The sequence below is a fragment of the Nomascus leucogenys genome, chromosome 22a (genome assembly GCF_006542625.1).
Source record: "Nomascus leucogenys isolate Asia chromosome 22a, Asia_NLE_v1, whole genome shotgun sequence".
NCBI lineage: Eukaryota > Metazoa > Chordata > Mammalia > Primates > Hylobatidae > Nomascus > Nomascus leucogenys.
In genome coordinates, this window is record NC_044402.1 from 107,069,033 (window position 1) to 107,091,086 (window position 22,054).

Sequence of the window (22,054 nt, forward strand, 5' to 3'; positions counted from 1 at the left end):
TGGCTTTTGAAGCCTAAGCTTTTTTCAACATCCATTATATAAATACTTTTAGAGTAGTAGAAATAATAATTAAGATATATACAATGTCTTTGAATACACAAAGTGCATTCTCAAATAGCTGTTAATCTATAGAATCTGTTCTCAAACCTTTACTTGCAATTCCAAATCTCCTGTTCTACCATAATATATCAGGAAAGTACATGAAGCTATCAATCAAAAGAGTAAATCTCAGTAACTGTGCAAAATAGGAAACAGTTACTACTAAGTGTTAATTACAATTAAACAGTTACAGTTTTTTGGTAATTGTTAAAACAACATATTTTTTGAATTTATTTTTTAACCCTTCTCAATGGTAAACATTTAAATAACCTTATTCTTATGAATAATAAAATAGCACACTTCTTAAAATATTATTTTATATTTAAAAAATTTCTACACACTATGTCACATGTTCTGTGATAAAGTTCCTTATTTAGGCTATCAAATCTTTTAAGGGTAAATTTTGATAATTCATTTTATTATTGTTGTTATTATTATTATTGTTATTATTATTTTGAGATAGGTTCTCACTCTGTCACCCAGGCTGGAGTACAGTGGTCCAATCTCATCTTAGCACAACCTGTGCCTCCCCAGCTCAAGTGATCCTCCCATTTCAGCCTCCCGAGTAGCTGGGACTATAGGTGCATATGACCATGCCTGTCTATTTTTTGTATTTTTTTTTTGTAGAAACTGGGTTTTGCCATATTGCCTAGGCTGGTGTTGAACTCCTGGACTCAAGCGATCTGTCTGCTTCAGCCTCCGAAAGTGCTGGAATTGCTGGCGTGAACCACCATGCCTGGCCTATTATTACTATTATTAAAATGGTTGAGAAGTAGGTATGATATGGTCATCGGTTTTTGAAACAAGAAAAAAGAATTGTAATTTGTACTGATAAATTTAGAGGGAATAGATGTTTAAAAAGGAAAAAAAGGCCACGTGTGGTGGCTCACGCCTATAATCGCAGCACTTTGGGAGTCCAAGGGGGGTGGATCACTTGAGGTAAGGAGCTCGAGACCAGCCTGGCCAACATGGTGAAACCCCATCTCTACTAAAATATATATATATATACAAAAAGAATTAAAAAATTAGCCGGGTGTGGTGGCGTGTACCTGTAATCTCAGCTACTCGGGAGGCTGAGACAGGAGAATTGCTTGAACCCGGGAGGTGGAGGTTGCGCTGAGCCAAGATTGCACCACTGCACTCCAGCCTGGGCAACAGAGTGAGACTCCATCTCAAAAAAGAGGAAAGCTTTTATTTTTGAGTGGTAATAATGCTTAAAATAGAAATTGCCTAAGATTTCTACTATTTAAAGAAATAGTACTTCTTGGCTAATAGAACTAAATATATTCCTTTTGCTTTAAGACAGAGTTACATTCTAGTCCATAATAGTCTCAAATACATATGTCATTTTATAAGAATTTTTTTTTGAGAGCTGAAAAAAATTTTTTGAGGTATGCTTTCTATGAGATGAAGGCTGTTTTTAAATTTGATTGCCACTTCAGTAGTTCTGAAGTAGTATATCAGACCTTACTGGATCAAAGTACTTAAATTCACATGTTGAAAGTCAAACTGAACTAGAGTAATTAATACATTTATTTCTGAATATTTGGGGATTTGCTGCTGGGCTTTAGGATAATCATCTCACTGAGAGTCCTCATCTTACAATCTTTATACTATACGATCCAGAATAGTTATTCTGATAATTCTCACCTTCGGGTTGAAAAACCAAATTCTAATCTTATTTTTTTTCAAAAGACAGTTTTCTTAAGGATTGCATGTGTTCAGGAAGGAAAAGCAACCAGTTTAAATAAAGATTGTTTTAAACTGATCAGAAATGTGAAAGTACGTTTTATTATAAATGGTGATTGCATATTTTTCTTTACATGCAAAATTAGTTCTAATTCTTGCAGGAAATAGAAACATTCTGCCTACGTTTGCATTCAAGCTTATCCCTTTAATTCAGAGTGATTTAACGTTGGCTGCCTGAAAAAAATGCAGATATCTTATTTTGAATAGGTGTCACATTATCAGTGGCTTTCCATTAGAAAAGAAAAATCCCTCCATTTGGTAAAAAGTATCTTAGTACCTGGCTGGTGGAACCTCATTTGCAAGCCAATTACAGCCTTGATAAGAGTCTGCAAACATGTCTTTGAGCTGCTTAAGTTAAAAATAAATATTAAAAACCTTATTCTAATAGAAAATTGGTTGAGATTTTTAAAGTGCATAAAGTGCATGAAAAGCAAATGTTTTGCGTATGTTTTTTGCTACATTCTTAACTATGTGTCAATAAATTTAAATATGTGAGGATAATTTAAATATTTTTCAATTTAAACCTCACTTGGTTTTCCTTACTTAAAAACCACTACATTTTATGTACACCTAGCAAATTTTGAGTTCTCATTAATAATCATGATTTGTTAGGAATATACATAAACTATTTAATAGGAATTGTTAACTGAACCAGCTTACCTCCTCCCTCAACCTAGAGACTAGAAGGATTTAAATTCTAGCTGTGTGATCTCGAGAAAGTTATTTGGGGATAACAAAACCCACCTCACAGAGTTGTGAGGAGCAAATAATTTGTTTCAGGAGAAACGCAGTTTCTACTAAACCCTAGGTGTCCAATTAAATGGCACTTCAAGTTAACAAATCTAGTGGTCGTTGTTCTGTCCTTGTCTTACCCTCTCAGCAGTATTGGACACAGTTGATTACCCTCTTTTTTTGAAAATTTTATTTCATCTCTTGGCTTCTATGACACAGTAGCTCTCTCACCTCACTGGCTATTTCTTCCTAGTCTTTAAAATCTGACCTCTCGAATTATGTGAGTGCCCCAGGGCTTGGTTCAGGGCTCTGTTCTCTTTGTATACTCTCTACCTAAGTAACAACTTCCAGTCTCAAGTCTGTAAGTGGGATCATGACTTTAAACTCATTACTCCCTACTTTTAGCTCTAGCCCTTGAAGTTCTGTGCTCATATACAGAACTGCCTATTTGATATCTCTACTTCAGTATCGATTTGAACAGAACTTCTGAATCAGAACTCTTAGTTCCCTAGTCCTAAACTTCTCTTTTTCTAGTCTCTCTTATTATTTTAAGTGGCACCACAATCCCCCATCCATTCAAGTTCAAGTTCAAAACCTAGAAGTTATCTTTTAATTCTTCTCTTTCCTCACCTTCCACATCCTATACATCATCCAGTCGTGGGAGCTCTACCCTCGTAGTGGTTCTCGAATTCACTTCTCTCTACAGTTGTTTAGCCTCCATTGTCTCTTACCTGGACTACTGCAGTAGCTTCCCAACAGGTATCTCTGCTTCCATTCCTGGCACTAATTTACTTAACAATGGCAGGCAGAATAATTTTTCTAAAAAGAAAATCAGAGGATTGAAAATTACAAATATGAAATAAATTTAAAACTTTACATTTTGATAGACTTTTAAAATATCTCAGTTTATTAATTTTTAAAACTTGAAATGTTTTAAAAGTTGTCATGTTTTCTGTGATCATTATGCTATAAAAAGAAATCTCAATAAAATAACAAATTAATACTCAGAAGCAAACTAAAATTCATCTTAATAGGTGTGTAACACCACTGCATTAGAAGAATAGGTATCAACTAATGTTTTTTCTTTCAATCCACAAATCAGTGGAACTAGAACATTTTCATCACCTCAGAGGAACTTAATGTTAATATTTTTTCTTTTACTGTTAAGTGTATCTTGGAAAATTTTCAGCTTGTGGAATTTGCTAGGCAACTTAAAATGCTGAGCTATCTGTAGAAACTTCTTTATGCCAAGTTTACAAAATGTGTTACAATGCCTGAATAATTTTAGATTAATAGGATGTTTTATGACCCAGTTATATGCACACATTACAGTTTACTTTAAAAGAACACAAATACAGACAATTTGGGTCAGATTATAATTTACAGTAGTAGCAATAACATGAACAGTAATAGTAATATTATACCAACAGTTATGTATTCATGAATACTATAATGATAAGAGAATATTAATTTATTTAGTATTTATTATGGGTAATCAGTGTTTTTGTTGTTATAAAAAATAAACATTAGGTATGTAAACAATGAGATATATATTCTTTGTTTAAAAAACATAGTGACAGAGATAGAATGGAATGAAGGGAATCTGACAAAAGTTATATATAGGGTGCAATGGGCAAAGGACAAATAAAAAAATTTTCTGATATAGAAATATTTTGAATCTTTATGAAAGATGTATTATTTTCATAATTATAATTGAAGATAAATTTCAAAGACTTGTGCAAATCTGAGTCTGTGGTTTTCAGTAGGTTTTTTTTCCCTTAGTGTTGTAGAAATAACATGGACCAGTAGAGGGCATGATCTTCCTATGGTAGACTTCAGTTTTCAAATTTCCTCTTGAAGACTTATTAAGCAAAGTGTACTACTCTTTGCTAAAAACGTAGCCCTCCAGATGTCATTGTAGAATTACTCTATTAATTTACTTTTCTTTATTTCTTAAATAAACATAAACAATCATAAACTCTCAGCACACTTCATTTTTACTTTTTGTCTTTTCTTTGTTTTGACTTTGATCAGTCAAAAGCAAATGGCTTCTTCATTTGGAGGAGGCATTCCTCTGAAAGGATACACTAAATGCCTGGCAAATGCTGTCCATATCATGGACAGTATCTAAAGCGCTGACAAAGACATTTTCTTGATCTGTGCGTGGCCTTGAATTTAAAGTGAGACAAGTGGGTTAAGCCTTTTGTATAAGCTACAAAATGTCATTTCAATGAAAACAAAAAGATTGAATTTGTAGACATTAAGATTAAATTTAAAACTTACTTTTTAGGTATAAAGCTTCTCATATCGATTTCTATAGGTCCTTACTATTATTTAGAACATCGTAGGTTTTTTTGTTTTTTTTTTTGAAAAAAATTTTGTAAAGACAGGATCTCACTGTGTTGCTTGGTCTGGCCTCAAGCAGTCCTCCAGCCTCCACCTGCCAAAGTGTTGGGATTACAGTTGTGAGCCATGCTGCCCAGCTAACATCATGTTTTAGATAGTCAGAGTTTTGCCGCCTAACAGAGAAATAACACCACCAAATCCAGTATACCATAAACTAAATTATGTATTTTTAAATCCGTATTTCTACTATTGCTGAGATATTTCTGCTTTTACAGCATTTTGAAATTTATTATTCACTTATGATTTGGCAGTAACTGGTATGTATTTCCCCCCTAGTATAAGAAGCATCGCTCTTCTCATGCACATACCAACAACTTTGCAAAGTCCGTGGTCAACCTTGTGGATTCTGTAAGTATCCTGGTTTTCTTGAATTTGTGTGCCAAGATGGAGTGGTTTATCTCTATTTGCTCACTTGTACTTTAGGTATTTCTTGAACAAATTTAAAAATACAATCCTGAAGCTCATCTGGCTAAGAAATTATAGGATGGTCCGCTTCACATAGTAGTGCTCTGAGAGTTTCAGATGACTGAGTTATTCCCGGAATCCCAAAGATACATTAGTGTTGCTTCTAAGTTGCATCTATACATTATTGCCCCCAGTCTATGGAGGACAAAAACAATGGAGAAATAGCTACCAAAATATATTTGCTATTATACTGGCAAATGAGACTTTTTAAAGAAACAACTGGGCTTTTCTTAAATACATGGTGGTAACAGAGAAGAAAAAATGGATTGAAGCAGAGTATGTTTGGAGAATATAGGTAATACCAAAAAAAATTTTTTTAAGGACACAAACATATTTTCTTAATGTTCCCATTGGTGTGATATTTCACACTTGATTTCTAGATGATGGAAATAAGTGCAGCCCCCAAATAAAACTAATTTGGAGGAATAAAATATATATCTCCTTACAAAAACTTCTAACTGTACAAATCTTTAATATATATGTTTTCCTCACTTATTTTGTGAATTACAGAAAGTGCTTAAGATTTTCTGCCTTTTTCCTGCCTTAGGTTAGAACTCTATAGATATGAACATTATACATTATGTTCCAATGAATAATTCAGTTGACTTGTGATAAATTAAATATAGAATACTACTTCATATGTTATAATATAAAGTGCTATTTTGCTCAGCTAAATATATTTTTATCTGGTATTTTATTGTGTGTTCCCTCTTAAATGGGACAAAAACCCCACCATTTTTATAAGTTGCCAAATATCTAAATGATACTTATTTACTCCAAAGAGCCGCCTTCTTTTCTGCCTTTTAAGCAGTCCACAAACCTCCAATCATGTAAATACTCTTAACATATGTATGTTATGTACCTGGTGGGCACAGCTGCACAAAACTATGACATGAGTGGATGTGCGTCGAGTATCTCATATAGAGTTAGGATTGCACCTCAGAGCCAACTTACCCCTGGTTTATTAATTTTCTTTAATTTCAGCTCTTGTCTGTCTTCTCAGAGGAAAACCACAAGTGAATATGGAAAAGAGAATCTTAACCACATCTTTTCCCCTGCAAAAGCTGTTTACTTGGTAGCATCTCTGAATTAGTCATTTCAACATGATTGAATAGAATTACATCATGCAAAGTGTAATTTTTATTTTGGGTTACCACATAAGGTTCTGAAGCTGACCAGTAATTTTTAAAAGACATTACGTTTAACTTGTTTTTGTTGTAAAGTCATTATATAATAGCTTCAATTTTACTTAGGCATAATGGTGTTCCCCTTCTTCAGTGTGTTCAAAGATCATCCATTGTTTTTTTTTTTTTTCTTCTTTGAGACAGAGTCTTGCTGTGTCGCCCAGGCTGGAGTGCAGTGGCGCCATCTCTGCTCACTGCAAGCTCCGCCTCCCAGGTTCACGCCATTCTCCTGCCTCAGCCTCCTGAGTAGCTGGGACTACAGGCACCCACCACCACACCCGGCTAATTTTTTGTATTTTTAGTAGAGACGGGGTTTCACCGTGTTAGCCAGGATGGTCTTGATCTCCTGACCTCGTGATCCACCCGCCTCGGCCTCCCAAAGTGCTGGGATTACAGGCGTGAGCTACCGCACCCGGCCCATTGTTTTCTTAATTAGTTTGAAAACAGGGCAAAATGACAGCATTCATTGAAGTTGCTTAATTGTGTGAATTGTTTAGCTACTGGGCCAAAAGTAGAGAGAGAGCAGAAAGGGAACAATTTAAATATTGTGAGTGATGCCACCCTGTGGTGAGGATGAGATGAGTGATAGGGATCTGCTCTTTTTTAGCCTCAGATCCTTGAGTCTCTCTCTCTCCCAGTGTTATTTTACTTTTCATAGAATATGACCTCCAAGGGCAAGCCAGCTATATTGTTTGGTGCTTATCTGGAGATTTAGTGATCCATTCCAATCCAGCGGGAATAAATTGTTGCACTGCAGTTACTCAGAACTGGTATATCAGGCTCCAACCTGTTACCTGCTATGAGATTTGAAAGGGTGATTTTACTGAACGATGTTTTAAATTTATGTCCTGGCTTTGGAATCCTTACTGTCTCTCCCTAAGACAGTGAATGTATTGCTCTGGGATCGAAATAATCCTATAGGAGAGTTGAAACCAAATTGTGTGATTGTTCTTTCTTTATTTTTGCTCTTGGAAAAAAGAAAGGAAAAGAAGATTCTCTATAATGGGCTAATTATGACCCCGTGTTCTCCTCTCACCTCCCCCTTCCTGTCCTTCCACTGACTCTGACTCACTGATCGTGCATGTTTGACCCAGTGTTTTCCTCCTGCACCTGTCCTGTTGTATACCCTCAGATTTACAAGGAGCAGCTCAACACCAGGGTTGTCCTGGTGGCTGTAGAGACCTGGACTGAGAAGGATCAGATTGACATCACCACCAACCCTGTGCAGATGCTCCATGAGTTCTCAAAATACCGGCAGCGCATTAAGCAGCATGCTGATGCTGTGCACCTCATCTCGTATGTACTCATTTCAGCCTTTAGTGTAGTCTTTGGTCTGACATTTATCCTTATCCCTTTTTTGGTTCAATTAAGTTAAATATCAGAAAATAGTGACTTGAACAAGATTGCTGTGTGTTCCTTTGTCTGTTAGATAAGAAGCATGGAGTTAGGATATCCCGTGCTGGGATGCTGATGGTTCTGTAGTCTTAATATCTTACCTTTAGAGCCCATAACTTCCATTCTCAAGGTCAACTGACAATCTAGGATGCCTGCTGGCCCTTCAGCCTTCATTACTGGCAGCGGGCATGACATGTGGGGAGAAGGGCAAAAGGGTACTCCTTCCAGCCGAGCTGACTGCTGTAAAGCAGGTTTCCTGAAAGCTTGCACATGTCTGTTTCATGAACAAATCATTTGCTAGGTGTTAGTCACATGGGCCACACCTAGCTACAAGAGAAGCTAGCAAATGTAGTCCTTTTAGATGAACCATTCAGTTGAGTTTCTACTACTAAGGAAAAAGGGTTCTATACTTTCTTTTTAATATAATAAGCTATTCTCTTCCCCAGTCATGGCAAAGCTATTTTCAGATAGTCCTCTAAGGTTCTGTCCTGGAATCAAACCAACCAAACCACTCCTTCTTTTCCTCCCACCGTTACCCTTGACTTCCTGTTTTTTCAGTCTTTAATCAGCAATTTTTAATAATCAGCAATATTAATTCTTTTTAATCACTGCTAGATATTCTCTACTAGAAAAAAGTCAAGAGCTGTGTCTGTTTATCTTGGTGTTTTCAATTCCTGTGCTAGTACATGATGCTTAGTAGGTACTTGGTGCTTGCTCAATTGAAATTATGTAACATAACAAATTTAAAGGTAATTATGTCATAAATTGTAAGGTAGTTGAAATACAGTTTTTGATTTCTTAGAAGAGGATGGTTTGGGGGTGTTCCATGTAGGAGGGTAGACATATTTTGGGAGAGTATGAAATGATGGTCCACCACGTTGGTTTTCTGATAGCACTGCTTTTTCTTAAGGCGGGTGACATTTCACTATAAGAGAAGCAGTCTGAGTTACTTTGGAGGTGTCTGTTCTCGCACAAGAGGAGTTGGTGTGAATGAGGTAAATTTTACCAATTAGAGTTTCATCTTTGCGTCTGTTCTCTTTTTTCCCTATGGCCCAGTTTACATCCTTTCTCGTGCTTGTTTAGAATGATGACATGGCAAATGTAGCATGAGTGGCTTATGTTATTAATAAATAGAACCCAACGTGGTCCTTTTGGTTCATAGTGACATATTTTGGTATCATAATGACAATTTTTCATATATATCAGGCAAATGCAGCTGAAGATTGGCCTAGAGACTTTTAGGCCTTTATAGATAAGATGTTAAGCTTTTACAAGCTTATTAATCCTTCCCTGACTTTTTTTTGTTATGCTCCTCTGTCTATGTTAAATTTAACTCATTAAAATCAAAGGATTTCTGATATCAGTACTGTATGTTTTTTTCTTCCTATGTATATATTTTCATTTTCATGCCTTCTACCTACCTATCTGTAGAATGAACTCAAACACCTATTTCCTTAATCTCATTGTTTGGATTTTAATACTTTCAGTTTTATAAAGGAAATTCTTAATTGGTAACAGCACCCAAAAAGCATAACCAATTATATCTAAACTCTTGTCAATACTGAAATATATTATACCAGGTTATCTCAATAGCCTACAATTAGCCTGGAATAATATTGGAGTATATTATACCAGGTTATCCCAGTAGCCCATTTAGTGGGTACCTCTCTTGACATATTTTAGTAAGTTGAATTTATTCTTAGTTTGGTATAAGTTGAATTGGAGCACAGCCTTTTGTGACTTGTATTTTGTGTTTCAATGTGAGAGCTTCAAATTCTGAGAGATATCACATAGTAAGAGGGGCTTTCTGCTTCTTGGGCCCAGTTGTAAAGAGGAGGTGAGAAGTAGCATATGCCATCTTAAGATACTGACAGGCTCTACTTAGGGAACTGAGAAGATTTGTGGTAACAATTAAGAAATAATAACTAGCTTTGTGCACTCTCTCAAATGTCTCCCACACACTTTCAACTCTGAAAAACAGTATGGTCTTCCAATGGCAGTGGCACAAGTATTATCGCAGAGCCTGGCTCAAAACCTTGGAATCCAATGGGAACCTTCTAGCAGAAAGCCAAGTACGTACACTGACTTTCTTACTCACTTTCATGTGCCATTCTGTCTGTATAATGCATGTCCAGTCAATAAATAAATATTTTTCATTCCAGTCATTATAATTTAATTGTAGTATATCTCCTTCCTCTAAAATATTTAGAAAATAAGCAACTTAAGGTAATTTTTAATCTGTTTAGGTTGTAAAAATTTCCCTTTCAAAATCCATAAAATCATACCCAGTTTCTCCGGGAATGAGTCAGCTCTTTCTCACACTGCAGAATGTGGGGATGGGGGCAGGGAATACTCTCACACTCAGGGTTCTAGCAGCTGAGCAGACGCACAAGGTGCTAGATTAAGCTCCATCACAAGCTTAGTAAGATCACAGTTGGATTGGGAAATAGCTTAGATCTAGAGTCAAAGAGAGCTCATCTTTAAAGTGTAATGAAATTTACCCACCTAGTCTCATCAGAAAAGTTGGAGAAAAAGGCTTTGCAAGGGAAGACCCTGCCCCAGGGCCTTTTAAGCATCTGAACAGGTGGTAGAGGATAGGATTCTCCTCTAGTGGCCCAGGCAGGTCCAAAAAGGAGAACAAATAGGGCCACACATCCCATCAGTAAAAAACATAGCCAGTGACTGTTAGGCGTCATTTTTTCGTTAATCAGATGAGAGGTAGATAGAAAGACAGGGCTAATTTTCTAGTGGCAAAGGGTCTAGGGCTCACAGTAATCTGAAGGGTCCATGAAAAATGTTAATTTCTTTCAAAATCAGAATAAAATTCAACCCAGATTGTATTTATCTTTATACAAACACAGTGGTAAAATATAATTTTTAATACCTTTTTATGGCAGCGGGCAACGACCTAATGCAATCCTGTGGAAAGAGAGACCAATGTGTTCACTCATATTATTCACTTAACTAGAAATTAGGTGAAAGTGCCTTCCTATTTTTGAAAATATGAGACACTGGGAGTAAAGGTCTCACTTACCACCCCAACTTCCCCAGAGAAGAAAAGGAAAAATCTACCTTCATATCATTCTATATTTTATATTCTTTTTTTCATTAATGCATAATATTGTGGAAAGTTGAAACAAATTATATTTACACAGGCTTCTCAATTCCCTTTATGGGTACATTAAGATAGTCATCACAAGTGTCTGGTGGCATTTCACAAACCTCCGCAAACTTTCATTGATCATCTTGCTCAGAGTGTTTGCTTTCCCAGGAAACACCTAGTACACATTAAAGGAACTGTTTAGAGTTTCACCATCTGGCATAAACACCTTAAAACCAGAAAGGTGTATGACCAGGTTTATGCCCTTGTTTAGAAATCTTGGATCTGGGAAGAGGCCAGTGCTAGAGTCAGCTAAGAGGTGTTACTGAGTTGCATGATGGAATAGGGTGAGAAGTAGACTTCATTACTAATGCCTACCATAGTTCCCTCCTTCCTAAAATTCTTTTTTTTTTTTTTGAGATGGAGTCTCACTGTGTCTCCCAGGCTGGAGTGCAGTGGCACGATCTCGGCTCACTGCAACCTCCGCCTCCTGGGTTCATGCCATTCTCCTGCCTCAGCCTCCCGAGTAGCCGGGACTACAGGTGCCCACCACCACACCCGGTTAATTTTTTTGTATTTTTAGTAGAGACGGGGTTTCACTGTGTTAGCCAGTATGGTCTCGATCTCCTGACCTCATGATCTGCCCACCTCGGCCTTCCAAAGTGCCGGGATTACAGGTGTGAGCCACTGCGCCCGGCCTAAAATTCTTTATTTCTTTGTGACTTGTTTGTTTAGGTAGCTATTTCATTGGTTCTAAACTTTGAGTTTAAAAAGCCATTTGGAAGTCTATCTTTGCATATACCTGTCTCTCTATATATAGGTATATATAGATAGATGTATACCTCTCTCTCTATATATATACATTGATAGATCAATATATCGATAGAGAGAGAGAGAGGTATAGAAAAGAGAAATAGGAAAAAATTAATGAAGAGAAGAGCCCATCACAATATCGATACGTCAGTCTCTGGTATCAAAGTTAAGTTATAATTGTTTTTAAGTGATTATGTACACTTCTGTTTTAGATTGCTGTCTTTTACTAAACCTTTTAGCGTAGTGTTCATTCAAGTCTCTTGTTCATCCTCACTTCAACTCTAACAAATTGAATTCTCTTCTCTAACTTCGAGCATTCTCTGTTAGAAAACTTCAGTGATGATCTGTTGTGTTTGTGCAACAGAGCTTTAAAATTCACAGAGAGCACATAGGTACACCTTCTAGTGTGAATCCCACAACCACTCTGGGAGATAGACAAAAAGGTATTATTCCCATTTAGAGGCAGAAACACTGAGACCCAGGAAATGCTAAGTTACTGGCCTATGGGACTCTCTCATATGACAGAGCTTGGACTAGAACCCAGGCTTTCCGATTTGTAGACCAGGGTACTTTTCACTAAACATTGGAACTAGGAACCGAATTGAGTTGTCAGAGTTACAAAAATAATGAAGAGAGACACAATTTTATTTCTTGCCAGCTGTTTTCTTAGGAAGTAACCTATAATTCTGGAAAGTATAAGGAAATATTGATTTAAAAGAAATTTTGTTCTGTAAGACTTCACATTCCGTGTCTATTTGACTGACATGGAATTGGTAATAAAGAATTATTGTAGGAGTTGTAATACCAAATAAATATGTGACTTTCTTTGTTTCCTTTTTCTTCTGTTGCTTTTATTGTTTTATTGGACCAGAATGTGACTGCACAGAATCCTGGGGTGGCTGCATCATGGAGGAAACAGGGTAAATTTTCATTATGTGTGCATTTGATATATGCCTTTTGCTAAAATTGCTGCGTAGAATTAGAAACAAGGTCTCTCGGGTATTGGTCTTTTAGGCTAAGCACAATATAAAATGAATAATTAATTGTCTGATATTTTTAAACCGAAAGAGCTAATTTACTTTATATTTTAATTTTTTATTTAAGGTTGGTGATAAAAGTAAAATGTATTACCTTCTACTTCTTATTAACCCTTAAAGGAAGCACATGATTAAAGGCTTCTAAGTTTAGTGGAGGCATTAATTTTTTAGTACACTTAGATTAAAAGCTGGTTATCTACCTGAAGCAGTCAGTGAAAAATCAATTTAGTCATCAATTTACATTTTAAGGAACTCGTAAATATATATGTTTACGGTAATAAAAATTATACTTTACTGTTTGTAAATCAATAAAGCTTTTTTAAAATTAAGACAGACTTATTGTATCTAAATCAGATAGTCTTCTAGTGATAGACATTTGAACATTCCCTCACTTTTCTTTTGTGAATACTTTGGGAACTAGAGCAGCTTCCCCAGAGCTGTTGTTGCTTCAGTGAACCAAGGCCTGGAAATATTGCCCTCTTTCACAGGGACCCCTGCCTCATGGGAGCCACTGCCCCCAGGCTCCCTAAGCCATAACCCACTCCTAGTAGAGGGGAGAGGTTTTCTCACCCATGTGCCTCTTTTGCTTTCTTTGCCATGCCAGACACCTGCTTAACACACCAGCCATTTCTGGTCCTACCTCTGTCCCTCTAAGCCCTGGTTGCCAGAGGCCCTGACCTACTTGGACAGAGCCCTTTGTTTTCTTCCACCAGCCCTCCTAGGAGTCCAACTTCTGGGGAGGAGTGTGGGCATGAAGGTTTGCACAGTAGGCCATTATCCCTGCTACTTTAGAACGCATTTCTAGAAATAGAGTTTAAACGTGAAACCCTTAGCTTCCACGGTTCCCTATTACTCCATAGCTTGGTAATTTATGGCTTAACCAGGCTTTTCTGAGGACTGCTGTAAGAAGGTAACATCTATAATATTGGTTCTATAGGGAGATGTCTTCTGTCTTGTAAATTAATCTCTGAAGTTTTTACAATGACTCTTCATAATATATATAACATATAATAAGTATCTTTAATATATTTTATATAATAAAATATATAAAATGTTTTAAAGTTAACAGATATTTTCTCAAGAATACATTTCTATATAGTTTTTCTAAGAGTTTCCTATCAACAGTGGCAGGTTTTACCTACTTCTGTAAACTACCCTCATACATCAGAATGCATAAAATTATTGAATTACTTCCTAGAATAAGTGGCCTGTCACTCGCAAGTCAAGCACTGTTACAATCACACACTGTATTCCTGAGGAATAGGTGTGCGTGTGTGTGATTCAGTTTAACTAACCATGTATATAATATTCCCCTGTGTTCTGACATAGAGGTATTATATTTGATTAAGTAATTCACAGAGAGGCTAATTTTCTATTCCTGATTAATAATGAATATCACCAAATAGTATTTGAAATTGAGAATAAAGAGCCATTATTCATGGGAGCATACCCCAATTCTATTGTCACTGTGCATATACATACTAAAAACATATATGCATATACATATATGATCTAATACAGCTCTTTAGGGTTTCCTTGTTTACCTCAATGCATTGTTGGCCTGCATGATATAGTCTAATATACTGGCCCTCACAACTCTCTCCTCCAATGTAAAATCTAGTATGTTCATGAGCTCCTTTTATTCAGAAAACAGAGGCAAAAAAAATGCTTGACTTTAATGAGATATAGCAAATAAAAATTAACAAACTTTAAAATACAACCTGTTTGAAGAGGTTTTGTAATGAGCTTTTTAAAAAACATTTCAAGCCTGGTCCCAAAAGGGCTTGACTGCTGAGGAGGTTGTAACATAGCCCCCAAATCTTTGATTTTCTTTGAAATTCCATCTCTGCAAACTCCACCACATGTACTTAAGTGGCAATTTGAACATAAGTCCCTTGTCAAAATTTGTGTAGATTCATTTGGATTCGAAGTGAACATTTTGTTCCAATTTAGGGGTTTTAATTTTCCTCTCTGATGATTGCTTTTGGTAAATTATTTACATAGTTGATTCTTTGTTTCCTCAGGGTGTCCCATTCTCGAAAATTTTCAAAGTGCAGCATTTTGGAGTATAGAGACTTTTTACAGAGAGGAGGTGGAGCCTGCCTTTTCAACAGGCCAACAAAGGTTAGTAACTTAGAAAGCATACTAAGAAAGTATATTATTTCTCCAGTGTTTTACAGTAGAACAGTGCTGGATATCAGATGCCTGTCTTGGAAAGCAGGTTTCTTGTCAATCAGATTAATATTTAGTTATAAAAGTCCTTATCATGTTAAAGATTGAGTCCTGTTTAAATGAATGACAAAACCATAGATTCAGCGTTCTCAGTCTCTGGTGTTTCAGTGCTAGCTAGAACTCCCAAATCCTCCCTTCCAAAAAGCAAACAATCCTTCAATTAAAATATCTTTGAGATTTTCATGTTAAGATTTTTACCCTGCTGCTAAGAGATGGTGGGTTAAATTAAGATAAAATTTTATTTTAACTAATATCTCTGATAAAAATTCCATTTCTCCTTGACATTCTTTCTAGGGACAAGTATTAGTCCATTTTCACACTGCTATAAAGATACTACCTCAGACTAGGTATTTATAGACAAAAGAGTTTTAATTGACTCACATTTCCACATGGCTAGGGAGGCCTCAGGAAACTTGCAATCATGGTAGAAGGTAAAGGGGAAGCAGGCATCTTCTTCACAAGGTGGCAGGAGAGAGAGAAAGAGTGCGAGGAAGTGCCACAGTTTAAAACCATCAGCTCTAGTGAGACTCACTTACTATCATGAGGACTGTATGGGGAAACTGCCCCCATGATTCAGTCACCTCCCACCAGGTAGGTCCCTCCCTCAACAGTGGAGATTAGAACTCAAGATGAGATTTGCGTGGGGAACACAGAGCCAAACCATGTCAGGGCCTGACTAATTTCTTGACTTTTTTTTTTTTTTTTTTTTGAGTGGTTTGTCCTCCTGGGACATTAGTTCCTTATGAATATCAGCAAGCCAAAAAATCACCCAAGGTATTTATGGATACCATAAATACACATATGTGTTTATAAGGCATTGTCTCTTTACCTGGAGAGGGTCACGTTGTCAATTGGCATCTCATCAAACTTTGTGTATATAGTGTCACGATCCCTTATTCACATATTCTTAATTCAGAAAACTGAAAATTTTCAGAAGTGTTTTTTATGTTTGTGGAAAACACATTTGACAGTAAAACTTGTCCTAAACTGAAAATATTTATACCTCATAAGGTAAATATTCATAAGTCCTGTTGCAGAAATATTAACTGATTATAGGGTGTGTCCCAGGCCCCTCAGGACTATTACATAGAATATGGTAAATGCATCGTACTTCTCTAAACTTCAGCAAAGGTGGAAGTCTCAAACTCACCAGCTTCAAAGCTTTTGCATAAATCAGGGCTGTAGACCTGCAGTAGCATGTTTGGAAATGAAGTTGCTCAGCAGGCAAAAGATAGGATCAATGCTAATTAGCGGATGGTATGGAAATTCTAACATGGCAAATTTCGTATTTCTTTTTAAAATACTACTTCATGAGTCAAATATAGCTCATTGCTATGCAAAATGTTTAATACTGTGCAAATTGAGAGAGCAGCGAAATAATGTTAACCTTTTTTTTAAAATCAGTAACTAATGTGGTAACTGACAGGATAATTTATTCCTAAACCCATAATTAAGTGACACTACGTAGTCAGGAGATGGTAGCTTGATGCCTGACATCTGTGTAGAATCTTAGTATGGCTGTGGAAAAAGAAACAGGACTTTTTCAAAGTGACCTTGCGTTGTTAAAGTCAGTTGCCTGCCTTTCATAACGTTGATCTCAATGCAGCAGAAATCCAAAAGCTTCAAAGTGTTCAAAATGGGTGAAATAAGTAATAATAAACTAATGTGAGCTGCTGGCAATTTTGAATTGCAGTGTACATGGCTAATTTTACCCACCTTGTAGCTTGGGAGCTAATTATAAGCATCATGGTTGAGGAAACAACTCTCACTTGTTTGGAAAGGTTAAGGTTTCTAGCATATGCATAAGGATACGTCAGTGGATTTCTGAAATTGTCTCTGAGTTAGGAGAAAATTATTCTAATAACTTGGAAATGAAATAAAAATAACTATAAATCATCTATTTTAAAAACTTAGTAAATATGGAACTATGTCTTTTTAAACTACGTAGTACAATGGTTAATAAACAACTATGGATTCCAGTGGAATAGTTTATATGTATGTATCAAAGAAGTGACTTTTTCCCCCAAGCGTTTTGAATGTATGTATATGCATGTATTGTGTGTGTATTATTTTTACATTATATGTGTGCATATTTTCTGTGCTTTAGGAATCTTCCCCACTGCCATGTTTTCCACACGGTTGGAGATAGTGACCCATCTCAGGATGGAGGCAGAGTTATAAGAAGGAAAGAAGGGGGAGCCTGGTATAAAGTGCAGGCCATGTTCTAGTCAGCCCTTCCCTTTTCCAGTTTCTCCTGCCTCCTGATCAAAATAACACAGAGATGTGCAATGCTGATTTTACTCATAGGACTTTTCCACAGGGGGAGTCCCACCCAAGTAGCCTGGACACCTTTGCTTTTCATAATAGTTTTGCCTTCCTGGAAGTGGAAGGAGGATAAGTTCTTTCTCAGGTGAATTTAGTGGAAGGCCCTGCTTCCTTGAGGTGTGTTCAGCTGCTGGGGATAGAGTCAGTTTCTCCCTCTCATATTTAGGGCTCAGAGCATTTGGGTTGGAGTGTGCTGCTCCAGCCTTCATTTAAGGTGTAGTGATTATGCCCAGAGAAATCCTGCCCCCCTCCCCACTGCCGCTGGAATGGGAAGTAGGCATGTTTCTCATACAGTCAACTACCTTTACAGTTGCTCTATAATATAGTTTATCTGGCAAGCAAGTTCATGGCACCAGTAGACTAGATTATTCTAGAAATTATACTCTTCTATTGTCCTAGGAATGACTGAAAGATTTCTATATATCCATACATGTCTCTTATGCTTTCAGACACTTGAGATTTATTTTCAGTGAGAACGATGGGCTTGGATTTCTAGCAACGTTTTTTTCCCTAAGTTTACTTGCATTTACTTGATTGTACATGTCACATTTGGCTATGACTGAAGCATATTTATCTTTTTGACAGTTTTTATGGCTTCTCAGCTGTCTTGAGACAAGTTAGCAAATTAGATATCTGTGAGTCCTATTAGCAATGCATTTTAGCTCCATTAGCAAATATGAAAAGTGATCTATTCCTCTTGACAGCTTATCTCCATAAAAAGTAACTCTAATGCTAGAGGTCATCCGTGGAGCCCACGGCCAGAGAATCCCCCAAGAGATATTGCCCCATTTCATATATATTTTTAAGTGCTATTAATAAGTGAACAGTATTTCCCATACAGTCATCATTTATAAGATGCCACAACAACAGATCATAGAAGAATATCACATGATAGCTGATTATACGGCCATTGTATGTGGCCCGGTTGATGTGCTGATTTTCTGTGATAAATTGAAACATTTTTCCCTTCTCTCCCTAATCTCTTTAGCTATTTGAGCCCACGGAATGTGGAAATGGATATGTGGAAGCTGGGGAGGAGTGTGATTGTGGTTTTCATGTGGTAGGTATAAGAAACCTTCTATACTTAACAGCACAGATCTTACTTGGTGCAAACAAGTATAGCATTCGTGAGAGGCCGGCACACTGATTGTGGTCTTACTGCCTTTCTTTCTCATCTCTCTGATTAGTGCTTAATTCAGCTCAGACCCGTTAGAATTAGTCATGTCCTTATGGCCTTGTCTGAGCAAACCTAATAGATTCTTCTAATTAAATTCCCTACCTCTTAAAAATTTATAGCTCATATTCATCTCAGATAAGTTTTACCAAATCATAAAACATTCTTTCTGTGTTGTATATTATTTTTATCTTTATAAAATAGATTGGGTATTAGAATGTAGTGGAGCTAATTGGAAGAGAATTGCCTGCTAAAAATTAAGCTTTCTCGGCCGGGCGCAGTGGCTCATGCCTGTAATCCCAGCACTTTGGGAGGCCGAGGCGGGCAGATCATGAGGTCAGGAAATCGAGACCATCCTGGCTAACATGGTGAAACCCCATCTCTACTGAAAATACAAAAAATTAGCCGGGCATGGTGGCGGGCACCTATAGTCCCAGCTACTCGGGAGGCTGAGGCAGGAGAATGGCGTGAACCTGGGAGGCGGAGGTTGCAGTGAGCCAAGATAGCACCACTGCAGTCCGGCCTGGGCGAAAGAGCAAGACTGTGTCTCAAAAAGAAAAAAAAAATTAAGCTTTCTCTTTGCTATTGAAATCCTTTCATAGAAGATCTTACTTTGCTGAGAAGTATGGCAGGAAGGAATCTATCCTTGTTTAAAGTAATTAATTCTTTCCTAGAATATTTGCTTACTGTTGTATAAATGTACTCATTTGGAATATGCATGCCACGTGTGGAGAGAGTATGAATGACCAGCAGGTAAGGCTCTTAGCTTACTCACGTGAAGTGTTTTCTCTAGGAATGCTATGGATTGTGCTGTAAGAAATGTTCCCTCTCCAACGGGGCTCACTGCAGCGACGGGCCCTGCTGTAACAATACCTCATGTCTTGTGAGTTTTCTGACAGTTTCATCTTTCTTTTAATTGACAGATTAGCCAGATATCTCAGTGTGTACACTGAGCATTTGTATAGCTTGTCACAGATTTCTTGGGTACAGTGTACATATTAGCCTGGCAGTTTTCTAGAATCGATAAATCTCAAATTCTGTGGGCCGCAACATTTATCTCTACCATTATTCACTACCAACTGTCTTATCCTCCAATGCCTCATTAGAAAAATATACCTAAACTGCTTCCAAAAGAGTTGCCCTGCTAACATAGATGAAATCCAAATTAAATTGTTGAATAGAGGAGGGACAATTTCTGTGGTCTTTTTAATAATATGACCTACTTATAACATTTTTCTTCAAAACTTACCCTAATTTATTTTAGACCTGAACATAAAAGCTAGTGCTTGTATTTTCCCATGGGGCCTTTAAAATCCCCTGTAAAGGCAAGAAAGTGAGATAGGAAAGTAACATATGAATGTACACTCACATGTGTATATACATGGTTTGTGTGCGTGTGGACAGACACAGTCTTCCATCTACAGAGACCACCAGTTATTTTTGAAAAGTCATTTTAATCTTCCCTTTTCTCATATATATAACCTCTAATATTCCTTATAACCATAGAATTACATAATTTTATGATTTTTTTCAATATTAGAGGGTATTATGCGTTATGGTATTTAGAAGATTCTAGCTTAGTTTCTCCTTGCCTCATGTCCCCAGCCAGATTATAAATTGCTTGAGGGTAATGGGCTCTTTCCTTCACCTTTTACCCACACCCTCCTCAAATAAAATGCTTTGTATACAAAAGGCATTCCCTGGCATTACTAAAGGTAATTCATATGAATTTATTAAAATTTGATTGTCTATGTTTAGCAAAGGCAAGTTTAATATCTATGCTAATAGGTAATTCAGTGAAAGTTGGGTATATATGTGAATTCTTCAGAGAGATCTTAAATGTTTATATTATAGTGTTTTGCTATTTTGTCTTAAGCCAAACCAGAATTTCTTCTTTAGGTGATTCGCATCACATTGTTTTCTGAAAATAGTACTCTGAGACAGTGGGTTTTGAAATCTGAACATTTAAAGCTTTGGTTGATGATTCATCTTTAGTATAGAGGGTAGCATCTGGGCCTTGTTTCTATTCTGCAATAGGATATTCTGTCTTGCTAATTCTTAAAAAGAGTTTGGTGTTAGTTATGTGAGAGTATAGGCATTGTTGGTGAGTCTAAGAATGTTATAATAACTCTGAAATATTATGTAATCCTAACTCGTAATATTGAATTTTGATTTGCAGTTTCAGCCACGAGGGTATGAATGCCGGGATGCTGTGAACGAGTGTGATATTACTGAATATTGTACTGGAGACTCTGGCCAGGTATGGCGCACTGAGTTTTCAGTAATACATTTTACTTGTAAGTGCAGGTTGCGTATTCCTTATCCACAATGCTTGGGGCCAGAAGTGTTTCAGATTTAAGATTTTTTGGATTTTTGAATATTTGCATATTCATAATGAGATATCTTGGGGATGGGACACAAGTCTAAACATGAAAGTCATTGATGTTTCAGGTACACTTTATACACATCGCCTGAAGGTAATTTTATGTAATATTTTAAGTAATTTTGTGCATTAAACAAAGTTTGTGTACATTGAACCCTCAGAAAGCAAAGATATCACTGTCTCAGCCACCCATGTGGACAATCAGTGGTTGCTTGGCATCACCATCATTCCTGACTCTGGATCTATATGCTACCAATAGACAATTATTCTCCTGTACTTATTCACACCTCATTACTTAACAGTAAAAAAAAAAATTGGACGTACCATTAAGACATTGAAAAAATAATGTGTTCAGGGTAACCAAGCAGCACAATAGCATCAGCCAGGTAACTGTATCAGCTGTTGAAAAACAGCAACAATGACAATGGCAGGCTTTCAGTCACCATTTATGATGCTGTGTTTTAAACCTTTGAAAAGGTTACTGTATGATGTATTTTCCTTTTTTTTTTTTTTAAGAAACATCAGAAGCAGTGGAGGGACCAGGAAGTGGATCCTCTAGGGATAAGGGGGCATTCTGCTGGATGGCTTTTGAAAATGTTTCCTCCAGAGTCATCGGCCTCATTAACAGAGTTTTTGCTTTGAAGTCTCTCTTTGAGTTTATTAGGTTGGTGCAAAAGTAATTGTGGTTTTTGCCATTGCTTTTGATGGCAAAAACTATAATTACTTTTGCACCAACCCAATGTAAACTGGCATGATTTCTTGTTCTGTTATGAATGCACACTGGCTCTTGTTCTTCACGAAGCCCGTCACACACTTTCACCATATGTCCATAGGCACTTCTGCAGTGTTAACAATGTCATCTTCATCATCATGTCAACACTCAAAAAGTTTCAGATTTTGGAGCATTTCTGGTCTTGGATTTTTGGATTAGGGAAGCTCACTCAACCTGGCTCAACCTGT

General features: G+C 36.8%; 1 protein-coding gene across 3 annotated transcripts in view; it reads left to right on the forward strand.

The window, feature by feature from the left end:
- The window catches only part of ADAM23 (ADAM metallopeptidase domain 23), a 178,931-nt gene that overhangs the window by 110,123 nt on the left and 46,754 nt on the right, over nt 1-22,054 (forward strand). For all 3 annotated transcript variants that reach the window (XM_003253987.4, XM_030802444.1, XM_030802445.1), the window contains exons 10-18: nt 5,263-5,334; nt 7,768-7,931; nt 8,941-9,025; nt 10,012-10,102; nt 12,815-12,863; nt 15,005-15,104; nt 18,526-18,597; nt 19,505-19,594; nt 20,891-20,971. In XM_003253987.4, the coding sequence (XP_003254035.1) occupies nt 5,263-5,334; nt 7,768-7,931; nt 8,941-9,025; nt 10,012-10,102; nt 12,815-12,863; nt 15,005-15,104; nt 18,526-18,597; nt 19,505-19,594; nt 20,891-20,971 (804 nt within the window). The remainder of the gene's footprint in view (nt 1-5,262; nt 5,335-7,767; nt 7,932-8,940; nt 9,026-10,011; nt 10,103-12,814; nt 12,864-15,004; nt 15,105-18,525; nt 18,598-19,504; nt 19,595-20,890; nt 20,972-22,054) is intronic.